Source organism: Pyrgilauda ruficollis, unplaced genomic scaffold (assembly GCF_017590135.1).
Source record: "Pyrgilauda ruficollis isolate IOZ18807 unplaced genomic scaffold, ASM1759013v1 scaffold46, whole genome shotgun sequence".
Taxonomy (NCBI): Eukaryota; Metazoa; Chordata; class Aves; order Passeriformes; family Passeridae; genus Pyrgilauda; species Pyrgilauda ruficollis.
Window position 1 is genome coordinate 4,412,153 of NW_024526155.1, and position 13,245 is coordinate 4,425,397.

The 13,245-nt window shown below is 54.5% G+C and overlaps 1 protein-coding gene across 2 annotated transcripts in view; it reads left to right on the forward strand.

The window, feature by feature from the left end:
- Positions 1 to 13,245, forward strand: part of JPH2 (junctophilin 2) — a 31,737-nt gene that overhangs the window by 5,057 nt on the left and 13,435 nt on the right. For both annotated transcript variants that reach the window (XM_041478692.1, XM_041478693.1), the window contains exon 2: positions 2,902 to 3,685. In XM_041478692.1, the coding sequence (XP_041334626.1) occupies positions 2,902 to 3,685 (784 nt within the window). The remainder of the gene's footprint in view (positions 1 to 2,901; positions 3,686 to 13,245) is intronic.

Sequence of the window (13,245 nt, forward strand, 5' to 3'; positions counted from 1 at the left end):
CCGTGCCCCCTTGCCCGGGCTGTGGTGGAACTGGGGTGTGGAGGTGGCCTGGGGATGTGCAGCCCTGCTGCAGAGGGATTTTGCAGAGCCCCATTTTCTGTGACGAGCCTGCATTGGGCCGTGTTGGCAGGGCTTGGCTCTGCTCAAACCTTGCGTGCCCTGACGCACGGCCCCGGCGCCTCCAGCCGCTCCCTGCAGCCTCGGGCTCCTCTCCAGGCTGGTTTATGGCCCTGCCCTGGCACAGAGCCTCAGCTGGGCAGGGAATGGCAGCAAGACAGGGACATGGCAGTGCCTGCTCACCCTGCCTTGGCTGGGCAGCCGTGGGTTGTGTTGGTGCCCTGTGTTCATCCAGGCAGGGTTGGTCACAGGGGTGATGCTGGTGCTGTACGAGCTGAATCAGGGAGCAGAGAGCAGCCTGCAGAGCTGAACCCTGTGTTGAGGGTGGCACTCCATCCCTGCTCCCTGGAGACCCATTGTGCCATGTGGCTTTCCCACCCAGCTGGCTCTGGTGCAGTTGAGGGGGACAGAGGGGGATTTGTTGGAGTGCAGCAGCTGCTCTGACCTGACCCCTGAGGAGTGAGTGAACCCCCTTAACCTGCAAGATTTTCCAGAGTTCCTCTTCCAGGGAATTAACATGGCAGCATTACCAGCTGCAGCCTGATACGTGTGAAGTTGTTCCCATCCTAGGAGCAGGTCTCCAATGTCACCCTGATCATGTGTCAGCCCTGCTCGCTGGCTGGGATGGAGCACTGACCTCACCAGGGAGGGACATGGGGGCTCTGGGGGGTCTCTACAACTTCACTTTGCACTAGGAAGACTCATCACCACTTTAAGGAGAGGGATTTGGGAGCATGGTGAGAAACAGGCCCAGATGCCTGGGATTTCCAGTGATGGTCCTTGACTCCTGACTCGTGCCCAAACCCATGCTTATTTTTCCTTATTTTTCCCTAGAAGAGCTTTAAACTCATTCAAGAAAATGGAAAATGGCCCCTTGCTCTAGCAGATGGCTCCCCATGGCTGGCTACAGTCTGCAGATGCCATGTACTACTTGAACCCCTACATTTTTGTAGGGGAGACCAACTGTTTACAGGGACCCCATAATCCCCGTGTCACAGGGTGGGCAGCTCACCCAGGGCAGCAGCTGCTGCTCACTCGGGCACTTCTTGTCTTTCCTGGCCCTCAGCACTGTAAGTTAACACTCCACAGGCAGGTCCAAAGAGGATTTCAACGAAACCTGAAGCTTGGGAGGAGAGATTATGCTGCAGAAGTGGCCTGGGAGACTGTAAAATATGCACTCCCACGATTGCCAAAGAAGGAACTGGATTTGCTCCTTGGGGAGCAGGGTCATCCCTGGGCTCAGTAATAGTGTCTGAGGGGGGAGATTAATGCCTTGAAGATGGGTCACCCCCTTCCATCTCAGCCCAGCCCTGGCTGAGCCCCCCCAGGACCGTGGGAGTGTCTGCTCTCCCCAAATCATGTGTCTTCTGGTGGGTGACTGCTTTTTGCAAAGCAGGTTTAGGACAGATGTCTGTGAAAATAGCCCCAGCACAGCTGACCCTTCACTTACATGAAGCAGCACCTGGGAGAGTAAAGGAATAGAATGGCCTTTCCAAAGGCATTTGTGTTCCCCCATCACCCTCTGCCTGTGCCCCAGGCTGAGGGAGCTGCTGGCAGCTGGTCTGGGGGGGGTGCTGGTCTGGGGTGGCCCATCCCAGGTCCTGTAATGCCAGGAGCAGAGTGGAATGCTGCCTTTGTTTTGGCTGGTTTGCTGGTTTCTGAGGCAACTGCATCTATAGACTGATGAGAGCCAGGCTGGAAAAATGGCTCATCCCATCCCATCCCATCCCATCCCATCCCATCCCATCCCATCCCAATCCACAGGGCTCAGGGATGCTCTGACCTTCCCTGTGCTGGCATGGTGGGAGCTGTGGGTGAGGGCTGCCTGCTGCCCCCCCAGCCCCCTGTCCTTCCCAGAAGGTCTTTTTGTGGAGCCTCTGATGCAGCTAATTTAAGTCTCTTGAAATCCTAGTGAGAAAAGTCAGAGTGGGGGTCTCCACTCTGCTGGAGCCTGCAAATGTGCTCACCTTTGGGATCAGGGCATCTGGAAAGGGGCAGTGTCCCAGTCCTTCAAGGTGTCACTGCCAAAGTCCTGCTGGTTCTTAGCAGGGTGCTGTACCCAAGGTGCAGCCCTGGCCGTGGTGAACCGATCCTTTCTGTGTCTCCCATCATATGACACCATCTGCCCTTTCCAGCAGGGTCTGGAGGAGTGGGGTGGGCTGCTGCTTTCTGGGGCAGAGCTGAAGGAACCTCACACAGAGCTGCTCCTCTCCTCCCTTTTTTGCCCATCTCTTGCTTTGTGCAGTGTGGCACAAGCCTTGATCTTGGGAACTCAGAGAAGCCATAAGTCAGTGCCAAGGAGATGGGGCTTCAGGCACCAGGGCAGTCCATGGACAGGTGGGATCCTGACTCAGGGGTCTGGAAGTGGTCCTGGCAGCCTGCAAGGGACAGGCTGCACAACAGGCTGAAAGGGACTGTCACCAAGCCAAGGGCAGATGTGCCACTGCAGCTCGCATGCCCGCTGGGGCTGCTGCCACCCTCTGCACAGCCCAAACTGCACCCCTGGAGCTGCCTCCCGCTCCCTGCTCTGGATGAAAATCCAGACCCCGTACAGTAAGTGGCTTTGGGTCTGCAAAGTGTCCCCCGGTGCCTCAGTCCCTTTGCAACCAGCTGTCGCCTGCCGGCAGAGCCTCTTGTCCTGGTGTCCTCGGCTCCCCGGCCACCGACGCTTTCGCATGCGGGTGAGCACCAGCGGAGCCGGGGTCAGTGCGGCCCCACAGCTCACCTCCCTTCGCTGTCCCGGGACCAGGCCGCTTTTTCACGCTGCCCTCTTGTCTCCCGCAGGCACGTACCAGGGCCAGTTCACCAACGGCATGCGGCACGGCTACGGCGTGCGCCAGAGCGTGCCCTACGGCATGGCCTCCGTGGTGCGCTCCCCGCTGCGCACCTCGCTGTCCTCCCTGCGCAGCGAGCACAGCAACGGCACCCTGCCGCAGCAGGACTCGCCCGCCGCCAACCCCGAGAGCCTGCCCCTCTCGCCCACCATCACCCGCGGCGGCTTCGCCCTCAGCCTCTACGCGGACGCGGAGGCCGGCAAGCCCAAGAAAGGCGGGCTCTTCCGCAGGGGCTCCTTGCTGGGCAAGCTGAAGAAGTCCGAGTCCAAGTCGTCGCTGGCCAGCCAGAAGAGCCGCGTCAGCTTCCTCAAGAGCGAGAGCGGGATCAGCTCGGCCGCCAGCGATGCCACCTCCACCGTGAGCCTGGGCGAGGGCGCCGAGGGCGAGGAGTACACCCCCTTCGAGTCCGACATCGACGCCACCACCACGGAGACCTACATGGGCGAGTGGAAGAACGACAAACGCGCCGGCTTCGGCGTCAGCGAGCGCTCCAGCGGGCTCAAGTACGAGGGCGAGTGGCTGGACAACCTGCGGCACGGCTACGGCTGCACCACGCTGCCCGACGGCAAGAAGGAGGAGGGCAAGTACCGCCACAACGTCCTGGTCAAGGGCATGAAGAAGCGTGTGATACCGCTCAAGAGCGCCAAGATCCGGCAGAAGGTGGACAGGAGCGTGGAGGGGGCTCAGAGGGCCGCGGCCATTGCCCGGCAGAAGTCGGAGATTGCGGCATCCAGGTGGGTGCTTGGAGCTCCAGCACGCAGGTTCCCGTGGGGATGGTCCCCATCCCGTGTGTTCGGGAGCTGTTCTCATTCTCATCCCCTCTCCTGTCCCCCTGCAGCCCTGGTGCAGAGGGGAGGTGCTGGACAGCAGGAGTTGTTGCCAGCCCTGGCACTCAGCAGGACGGGGAGCATCCTGATGCTGTGCCAGGCTGTCAGAGCTGCTGGGCACTGATGGGGCAGCCTGAGAAACAGAGGGTTTGATGGTGGTAAATCCAACAGGCTTATGAGCAGCCAGACCTGTCCCAGACAAACTGGGGCTGCAGCAGAACACATTTTGGCCCTGGAGCCTCCAATGTGGCTCTGGGAGAAGTTTGTGGGATGCATTAGGGTTGTCAATTTTAGCAGCTGAGTGTAATTGCTCCACTGTCCCTCCTGGGATGGAGGAGAGAGGAAATAAGAGTGGCTTCAGGGTCTGCCTGGAAAGGGCACGGGAAATTCTCCTCCTCCAGCTCACATCCCTGCCTGTGTCTGAGCTGTGTTGGCAGCACACTCCTCCTGCAGCATTCCTGCCAGTCTCAGAGCTGACCTGGCAGAGAACAGAGATCTGGGAGCCTTCTCTCCTCTCCTCTTCCTTGGGGAAATGTGGTCGGAACGGTCCTTGAGGTTTCACCTGACCTCACCAAGAAAACCTCACTCTGTGCAGGCTTTGCTCAACTGATGGGCAGTGGCTGTGACTCCATGGCTGTCCTGTCTCACTCCTTTTCATTCCTGTTTAATTATCAGTTACTTCATTATCAACCAGAGGAGGGAAATAAGCAAGGAGGACACCTATTCCCAAATCCCATTCCACTCCTTGGAGAAATCCCCACTTTACTCTCCTGGTGGCCAAATTTTCTTCTCCAAATTTTGTGGGGACCACGATTGATTTTTTTTTTTTAATCAAAACCTCAGTTGCTTCAGGGACTGGTGAAGAAAACCCAGCAGGATTTCAAGTGAAGCTCCTTGCAGGGCCAGCTAGGATAAAAATAAGAGGCTGGGGTGGCGTGGGGCCCTGGATCCTTCTGGCAGGGCAGGCTCAGCCCAACACCAGCTTTGCCGTGCCCGGGAAAAGCGTGTGGCTAGGGCGTGAATAAGGAGGCTGGAGCTGCAAACACTGCTCCCCGAGAGCTTGGCTGGTTTACACAAACCTCTTTTTATTATACACTATTTACACTTTGGATCAAAAGAGGCTCTGCAGTGTTTTCAGTCAGGGGCTGGAATGCGCCCGCTGCCCTGGCGGGGGACTGCATCCCTCCCCAGTGCAGCCGGGGAATAATTTCCTATTAAGGAAACCTTGGAGCTGGAGGAAATAAGACGTGGAAGCTGGTTTCCTCCAGGGAGCCCTCAGCCAGCAGACCCTGCAGTGGTGTGGCTGCTGGGCAGGGAAGGGGTGGTTGTGCTCGCTGGCAGTGTGGAATCCCAGTGCTGTTCCTGCAGCTTCCAGCTGAGCTGGACCCGCTGGGAGAGGGGAATTCAGGAGGCTGCGTGTCCTGTAAACTGTAACTCAGCGTTGCCATCAGTGTTTATTCCTGGTGTATCTTGCTCAGGGCAGAGCTGCTCTCTCTACCTGATGCCTTCTGTAAATCTGACTCATGCTCTCCTCCCTCCTCCTTTCACTTCAGATTTGGGCTAGAGAGTAAATCTACATAATTTTTCCTGGAGAAGGTCCTTAGCTTAAACCTCAGCTCTGCCACAACTTTTGCTTTGGCCTTGAACCTTGCCTCAATTTCCACACCCAGGGCAGAGTAATTGCAGACAGATTGTGAAAATGGATTATTACAGTTTATAGAAGGTCTGCACTATCATTAGCATTGCCTGAGCTCATAACTGTGAGGTGGAGTTTTCTAGATGGAGCATTTATGTTTCTCCTCAGATGGCAGTGTCCCTTACCCAAAAAAAAATGCCTTTGAGGCTACACCCATCCTTTCCTGGGGAAAGATACGACATTTCTGTATGTAAGATTATTACTAGGCACTAATTATCAGGACACAGCATGTGGGCTGTGCAAATTCCCAGCTACCTCTGCACACCTGTGCTGTTGTACATGGACATTGGAGTTTCATTTGCTTGTGGCACTCGGGGGAGCCCCTTGCAGAACTAAACTGCTGTAACATCCGCCCTCCTGCTGTCTGGGGGTGAAATGCCAGGAGAAGGACAGATTTCTCCCTTTTGCACCATAAAAGGCTCTTTAGGGATAGAAATTCCGAGGAAAACGAGCCCGAGCACTGGAAGCTGCCCGGGCCAGTTGCACTGCAGGAATCCCAGGCACGTGCCGAGCCCTGGGGTGCATGGCTGGGGGCTGGCAGCAGCACTGAGGGGTGCCCTGCCTGGGAGCTTTGGGCAGGAGAGCAGTGACAGCCAGGGACAATGGTCAGTGTAGTCACCAAAGCTCCCCTGCCCCATGCTCTGCTCCGAGGGTGTCTGAGGCAGCTTCACAGCTCCTGTCCCAGTGAAACAATGCTGTTTCACTTGGGTGTTCCAGCCAGGGCCGTGGGCAGTGCCAGCTACTGCCTGTCCTACTGCCTCTGCTGCCCCCACAGTGCTGCCCTGGCCTCCTCAGCTCCCTCCTGAATCCTCCTGGCTTGGCAATCCAGCTGCTTTCCCAGTTGTGCAGGAAGCTGAGGACATCATCTCACTGTCAGCTGAGAACAGCTCTGTTCTTCATTATTTCAGTGGAAATCATTTGGCATGGGGCCATGCTCTCCTGAGCAGCCCATCCAGGTCAGCACCCATGCAAAGCCCATTGGTGCTGCTCAGATGTTGGGCACGTCCCTCAGCAGCTCTGGAGACCAGCTGGAGGGATGGTTGATGGAAGCTGGAGTGTGAATCCTCACCCAGGCTGCTCTCACTCAGGAGAAAAGTCTGCTTGGAATGCAGCCTCTGTGGCAGCTGGCAGCTTTACTCCTGCCCAGGGGTGGCCATGGATGGGTGTAGGGTTAACACACTTAACACACACCACGAGGTGTTCATCAGCCCTGCCCTGCACTGCTGGTGCTGCAGGACTTTCCTGCTGTGATCCCAAGGGATTCCTGTCAGAGCTGGCACATGGCTGTTCCTGCAGTGCCAGGTGAAGGCACCTGCTCTGTCCTTCCACCCTCCCCTTTCCCCCACTCCATCCTGGCTGGGGACTCCTTTGAAAAAAAGTTGGGGTGGATGAGAAGCACGGGGAGAGCCTGGGATCACAGCTGGGGCTTCACCTCCTGGGAGATGAAGGGGACTGTGAGGAGGGGACAGCTGCCACCAGGCCATGAGTGAGCTGGTTCCAAGCCATGCTGAGGTGTGCAGCAGCTGCCCTGCAGCTTTCTGGGCACATGGGCTGGTACAGAACAGGGTGCTCTGTACCCTGGGTACTTGATGCTCCTTGTGCCTGGGGAGCAGCATGTGTTTGCCTGTCAGGTGGGGAGGGTGGTCCCACAGAATACAGGGAGAAGAAGCATGAAAATGGTTGGCTTTCATCTCTTCAGAACAGATTAAAATAAATAAAGTAAGAGGAAGGGCAGGACTGTCTGCAGGGGGAACCTTTGATTTTTTGAAACTTATGTGCTCAGTAGCTGGGTAGCTTTTACAGGGGATTTCCTTCTCTCGGGTGCTTTTTAAGGACAAAATGAGTGTAAATACTGCAAATCCTACCTCTGTCCCATTGCAGCAGTATCTGATGTGGTCTGCTTCTGCACATGCTTGTGCTTCCCAGTGACTTGGACCTAAATCAATGGAGGGACTTGGCCATGTGTCCTGCAAGGCACGGGTCTGGCCAAGCTCTGAGATCCTTTGAAGGGTGCATGTCCTGGCAGGAACACCTCAGATACATCTGCTGGAAGTCACGGGATCAGTAGGAAAGCAAGATACTCGAGGCTGCTGTGCTTCACCAGTTGGTACTTGTGTGCCGGCCCTGTAGCCCCTGCATGACTTGTACCTGGAGAGTACAACTATAAGTGAAGACATTTTAGGTTTATTTTTGTTTTAATGTAATGTCAGTAGATATCTGTAGGAATTTCTAGGTTGTGTTCTGAAGTGTGGGGCATCAATTCCTGATGCAGTGGGGTTTGCTCATTAGGATGAGCCTGGGCTGTGTGAAAGCCCAACAGAGCTCCAGTGCCAGGCATGACATTGATGTGGCTTCCCCACCACCAACACATGGGCACTGCTCACAGTGTGAGCTGTGGCCTGGTTTTGAAGCCTAAGTTGGTTTTCTATCCATACCCATGACTTTGGGGTAAATCTTAGCTCTCCCTTCAAATAACAAGAGCTCTTGGCAGCTCCTGTATCACTTTCCAAGGCTCTTCTGCCTGGCTGCGTTCCCGGCAGCGTCGCCGCTGTCTCCCTGCGCTCAGCATTTCCAGGCTGCGTGGCCGGGCAGCAGCGAGCGTCTCCTTGGGGAACGCGGTTGTGTGGTGCAAATGACGTCCCAAAATCGCTGCAGTCAGCACAGGCTCCTGACTAAATAAGGGCAGGCAGAGCAGGGCTTTATCAGCGTGGCCTGAGTGTGACAGCTGAGAGCTGGGGCTGGGGCAGCCCACGCCGCTGGGGCTGGGCTGCGCGCTCCCACTCGGAAGGTGCTTTATTCGGCACAGCTCTGCCCTTGTCCCCACTGCTCTTGGGGGTTTAGGCTGCTGGTGGGGAAAGTGGGCAGCCAAAGGGATATCTTCCTGAGGCACCTCTTTGGTGAGGTATGGTTTGTGTCCAATGCAGTGCTGGGCTGGTGGCCACGGTGGCCTTGGTGCTCCTCACAGCACAGCTCAGCTTCCCCTGAGGCGAGATTTCAGACCTGGGATTTTGGGTTTGTTGAGTCAGACTTTGGGTTTGCTCTGAAAAGGCAAAAGGATTTTTTAAAAATGTGCTTTTAGCTAGAGGCGCAGGTATTAGACACTCAGGAGTTCAGCACATTCCCAGACCTTTAGGTCTAAAGCCAGAGGAGGGCAGGATGCTCATGGCCACCCTGTGAGCGTGGGCAGCAGCAGCAGCCACGGCTCAGGACAGCCCTGCCAGACAGGAAGGAGCAACTGATCCTCCTGTGCTCTCCCAGCCTCACAATCTCTCTGCTCCAGGACTCCACAGCCCCAGGTGTGAGGGATGGGTGTGTAATTAGGAAGCAGCAGCAGGCAGGAGATGGGCAGAGCTTTTCCCAGCCCCGGGTGGGTTACTGGCTGCTATTTGCTGGGGAGGGACACGAGAGTTGTGAGCAGCATTTCTGCAGACACCAAAGATCACAAATGTCACAGCCTGAGCTCTCATGGGGCTTAAATGACAAGTGCATGGAGGTGTAGGGGACCAAGGACTACCCCTCACCTCCCCTTGGGATGCAGTGGAAGGGTCACTTCTAGCAAGGTACAGCCACACCTGGAGGCAGTGGAGTGGCCTGAGCTGAGCACAGCTCCTTGATGCTGGGTATTCTGGCTGATCCAGGAATTCTGATTGCCTCACAACCCCCATAATGGGAATCTGCATCTTAGTACTTCCATGGACAGGGTTCAGAGAGTCAGTGGACAGGAAGAAGCAAAGGCAGCCACATGGCTCCCTGCTATAGCTGAGTGCCAGGACACAGCATTGAGGGGATGCTCCTCAGTCCCACTATCCCAGTAAAGATGTTTCTCACAGAGCTCGGTGTGTTTATAAAGAGGATAATCCTGTTTCACCACCCTTGCTTAATAGAAACCCAGTTGCTGGCATCTGTTTCTGCACCAGCTGAAGCCCAGGACTGGGACTCTCCCTCTTTCTGTGTGGCACAGCAGTCTCCTGCTCTGCAGAAATATTGCTGTTTTCAAACCTCTGCCTAATCCTTGTTCCACCCATCCACTGGAGGCAGTGCAGGCTGTAGGGTTTGGGTGAGCTCTTCTCTGTTCCTGATCTGGTGTGGCCGTGGGGACAGCAATCCCCAGTGCTGGGGTCCAGAGCCAGGAACAGACACCCAATCCAGCTGCAGGACACCCACAGTGTGTCCCCCCACAAAGCGGGGGGCTGTGTGTGAGGCTTTGTGGGCTGGAGGGATTCAGTGTCATGGGGTGAGTGATGGTGTGATGCCTTCACTCCTTCTTCCAGCCCTCTCCCGAGCAGCCTCATCCAGGCTGGCTGCAGCTCCAGCACTGACACATTTTTGGCCCACCATGCTCCTTACACGGGATGTGCTCTGATTCCAGAGGAGGGTGCAGGGCTTTATCTGCTTTCCACCCACCTCACATGAATTTCCTCAGGCACTTTCATGCCTTATTAGGGTAAGAGGGAGCATGCATTTTCAGTAGCTCCAAGGAGGAGGCATCTGCTGGACAGCACACAGCTTTCTCCAGGGCTTCCTGGGTTATCAGGGTTGAGGCAAGTGAGGCTCTGTCTTGCAGGGATCCCCTCAAGAGCAGCAGAGGTGGGATGGCAGGATGTCAGCCCTAGGGATGGGTACAGTTCAGATAGCCAGCCAGGCAGGGAAAGTGGAATTAATGGGCTGTTCATTCTGACCTTGTGGGAAATCCTTATCTCAACAGTTTACAAACACAGAAGGGGAAAGATGAAGTGTGACTTTAATCTGTAAAAATGACTGTGGAAAATGATAGCATCCCGTTCAACTGATCTGCTGCTGCGTGGAACAAGAGGGCTCTGACTCCCATCCAAATGCTTGCAATCAGCCAGCAGGGAGCTGGGTTTTGAAATCATTGAATTCAACCATGCTTTGCGCAGAGATTATCCTCATTTCAGTGGAATGTGAAATAGTCTTATCTTGAAAAAGAAATAATATTTAAGTAAAAACGTCCAATTTAAATAGAAAGCCTGCGATGCAGAAACCCTCCCTTCTCCTGGAGGAGGGGCATTTTTTTCAGCTTATCCTGGTGCTGAGCCAGACCCCTTTGATTTTTTCAGTCCAAGTTTTTTTCATTTTGCTCCTGCAAAGCCTGATGATTTTCACTGAGGGCTGGCAGGGACCTGGTGTCCCCTCTGCCTGGGTGCTCTCAGCAACCTTGGGTACAGGTGCATGGGAGCTGCAGGCACTGAAGCCTGGGATGTGGGCTGGTGCCCTCCCAGCTCCATCTCCTCTTTTTCCTGGACCGCAGATCTGTGAACATCAACTCAAGAGACCTACAGGACTCGGAGAAAAAGCCTCCTACTTTAAATTTTGATAAGTAATTGGGGTTTTGAGCAAATGCAATATTTTAAGAAATATGCCTTCATTTCCTAAAAAAAAATTCTGCTTTTTTTTTTTTTTTGACTTGGGAAAAAAACCAACAAAACAGATTCAGTAATTCCTCACTCTTTTGGTTTGGATTATTATTTGGTTTTCAGATTTCAAATCTGAAAAATATTTGATTTAGAAGGTGCTAAAACTTTTGGTTGAAAAAAACCCCAACAATCTTAGAGTGAAAACATAGACTTTCTGACCCATTTTAATGCTGGTGGATCCAGCAGTCTGGTAAAACACACTCCTCTTATGGATGCTGTCTGTTTGGCAGAGCCTGGGGCTGGGCAGGAGCTCCTGGGTCAGGCAGGCTCCCTCAAAACAAATGTTTGCTGTATCTCTGGTCTTTCTTGGAAGTGGGAATTCCAAGGGCAGGACAGGGAGCAGCCCCTGCAGGAACAGCCAGACAGGGGCACACAGGGGGTGAAGAGGCTGAAGGACCCTGATTGCATCTGTGCTGTAAAGATGTTTTGATGCAGTAATCAGTGGGATAACCCAGCTCCTTTCATCCTGCAGTAGTACTTAATTAAATCAGGGTCACCAGGACATTTGTTGAGCCCCATTGGTAAGGGTGTCCTGGAAGCTGGAATAAATCACTGGCATTTGGGCATATTCCCAAGGCTGTGCTGCTCTGAGGGACCTGCTCCTGCTCCTTGGGGCTCCACTCAATCTGCACCCAGAGCAGCAGAGTGGCCCTGAAAACCAGGGGAAGAAGGAGAGGGTCCAGCTGGCAGCTGCAAATCCCCCTTTTCCCAAAAATATCTCTGTGGATGCTCTGACAAGCTGCTCCCAGCCTGGCTGTGCTGTCAGGACAGGCTCCAGCAGAGCCAGGAGCTGCCTGTCCTGCCCGTGGTGCAGTGTCCCTGGGTCAGGGTGTCATCCTGGTGCCAGCAGCCCTTTGAGCTGGCAGGCTCTGGCTTGCTCTGCTCCCTTTGTAGCCAGCTCTGGGCAGCTGCTGGCTGCATCCTGGGGCTGTGGGGGAAACAGAGAGCAGCTGTGGGCTGTGCCAGCCCCACGGGCTCCTCACAGCCCATGGGCTTCTGTGCAGGGTGGCACAGCATGGCCCTGCTGGCCGCTGGCCACCCAGTGCCGCTCGGCTCCCGGGACACTCGGGCTGGCACAGACTGATGGGGCAGATCCTCCTGTACGTGGGGCTGGGATGAGTAGGTTGTCCTCTCATTGAAGACAGCTGCAGATCTGTCTGCTGAAAGATTAATATCACTTTAACTGTTCCAAAGGGAAGTATCCCTCAGTGAAAGATGCAAGTAGCTCAGAGCTATTTAGAGCTAAGGATAACATTTCAGTATTTTAAAAATTCACCAAGTAATCATAAAGGCTGAGCTCGTTAGGTGGCAGGGAGTTCTGCCAGGCCTGTGCTCCTAAAGCACTGCATAGAAAAGGATGCTTTTCTCTGGGCTGAATGGCCTGGTCATGCCCTTTCTGTGGAAGGAGGAGAAAAGATCTGATTTATCCAGCCAAGTAACTTGGGCATGTACAAAGTGCTACCACTTCTGTGTAAGTGCTGGTACCAAGAGGGAAGAGCCTAGGGCATCTCGTGAGCTGCTCTGCAAAGTCAAGATGGTTTCTCTTTTTGGCTTTCTGCTTCAGTAGCATGGAGGTGTTTCCTTTAGGATGCAAATTGTGTTGATTTGTGCTTATTTCACAATTTAGATCACACCTTGCAGGTGCAGAGCCCGTACTATAAAGCAGCAAAGGCTCATGCACCCCAGGGGTGTCAGAGTGGAAGTGGAGTGGGTGTATGCATGTGAGTGATGGAGCAAAAGGAACATGAATGGTACAGCTGTCTGTCAGAGCAGGACACCCACGGGATGGGACAGATGGGTTTGACTGAGGGCAGGGAAAGTGGCATGAGAGGGGGACTGAAGAGGGAATTTCAGTCCTGTGGGCTGGTTATAGGCAAATGAGGGTAGCAGAGTTTTGCTGGTATCTGCATGCAGGCAGAGGGAGAGACACAAAGGGTATGGACTGGGACTGAGCAGGGAGAAAGGGATGCTCCAGCTAGAGAGGTGACACAAGTATGAAGACAGGGTGTCAAATGGAAAAGTCAGAAAGTTCTGTCCTAGTCAGGATGTAGAATCACAGAATTCTGGAAGGGACCTTTAAATGGCATCCAGTCCCAGCCCCAGCCCAGGTGTGTGTCCCCTTGCCCTTCATGATGTGTGCACTTCATGATGTGAGAAGGGACCGTGTTGCCATTAACAAAAACACTTCTTCAGCTTTCCCTTGATCCCTTCTGAGTGCTGCAAACATTCCTGCCAAGACAAACAATTATTTTAAGTTTCTTCATAAGGACAGAATGATTCCTGCTGGATGCTGGAGCAGGGATTCGGCTGGGAGTAGAAAAGCCAGTTTGCAGGAG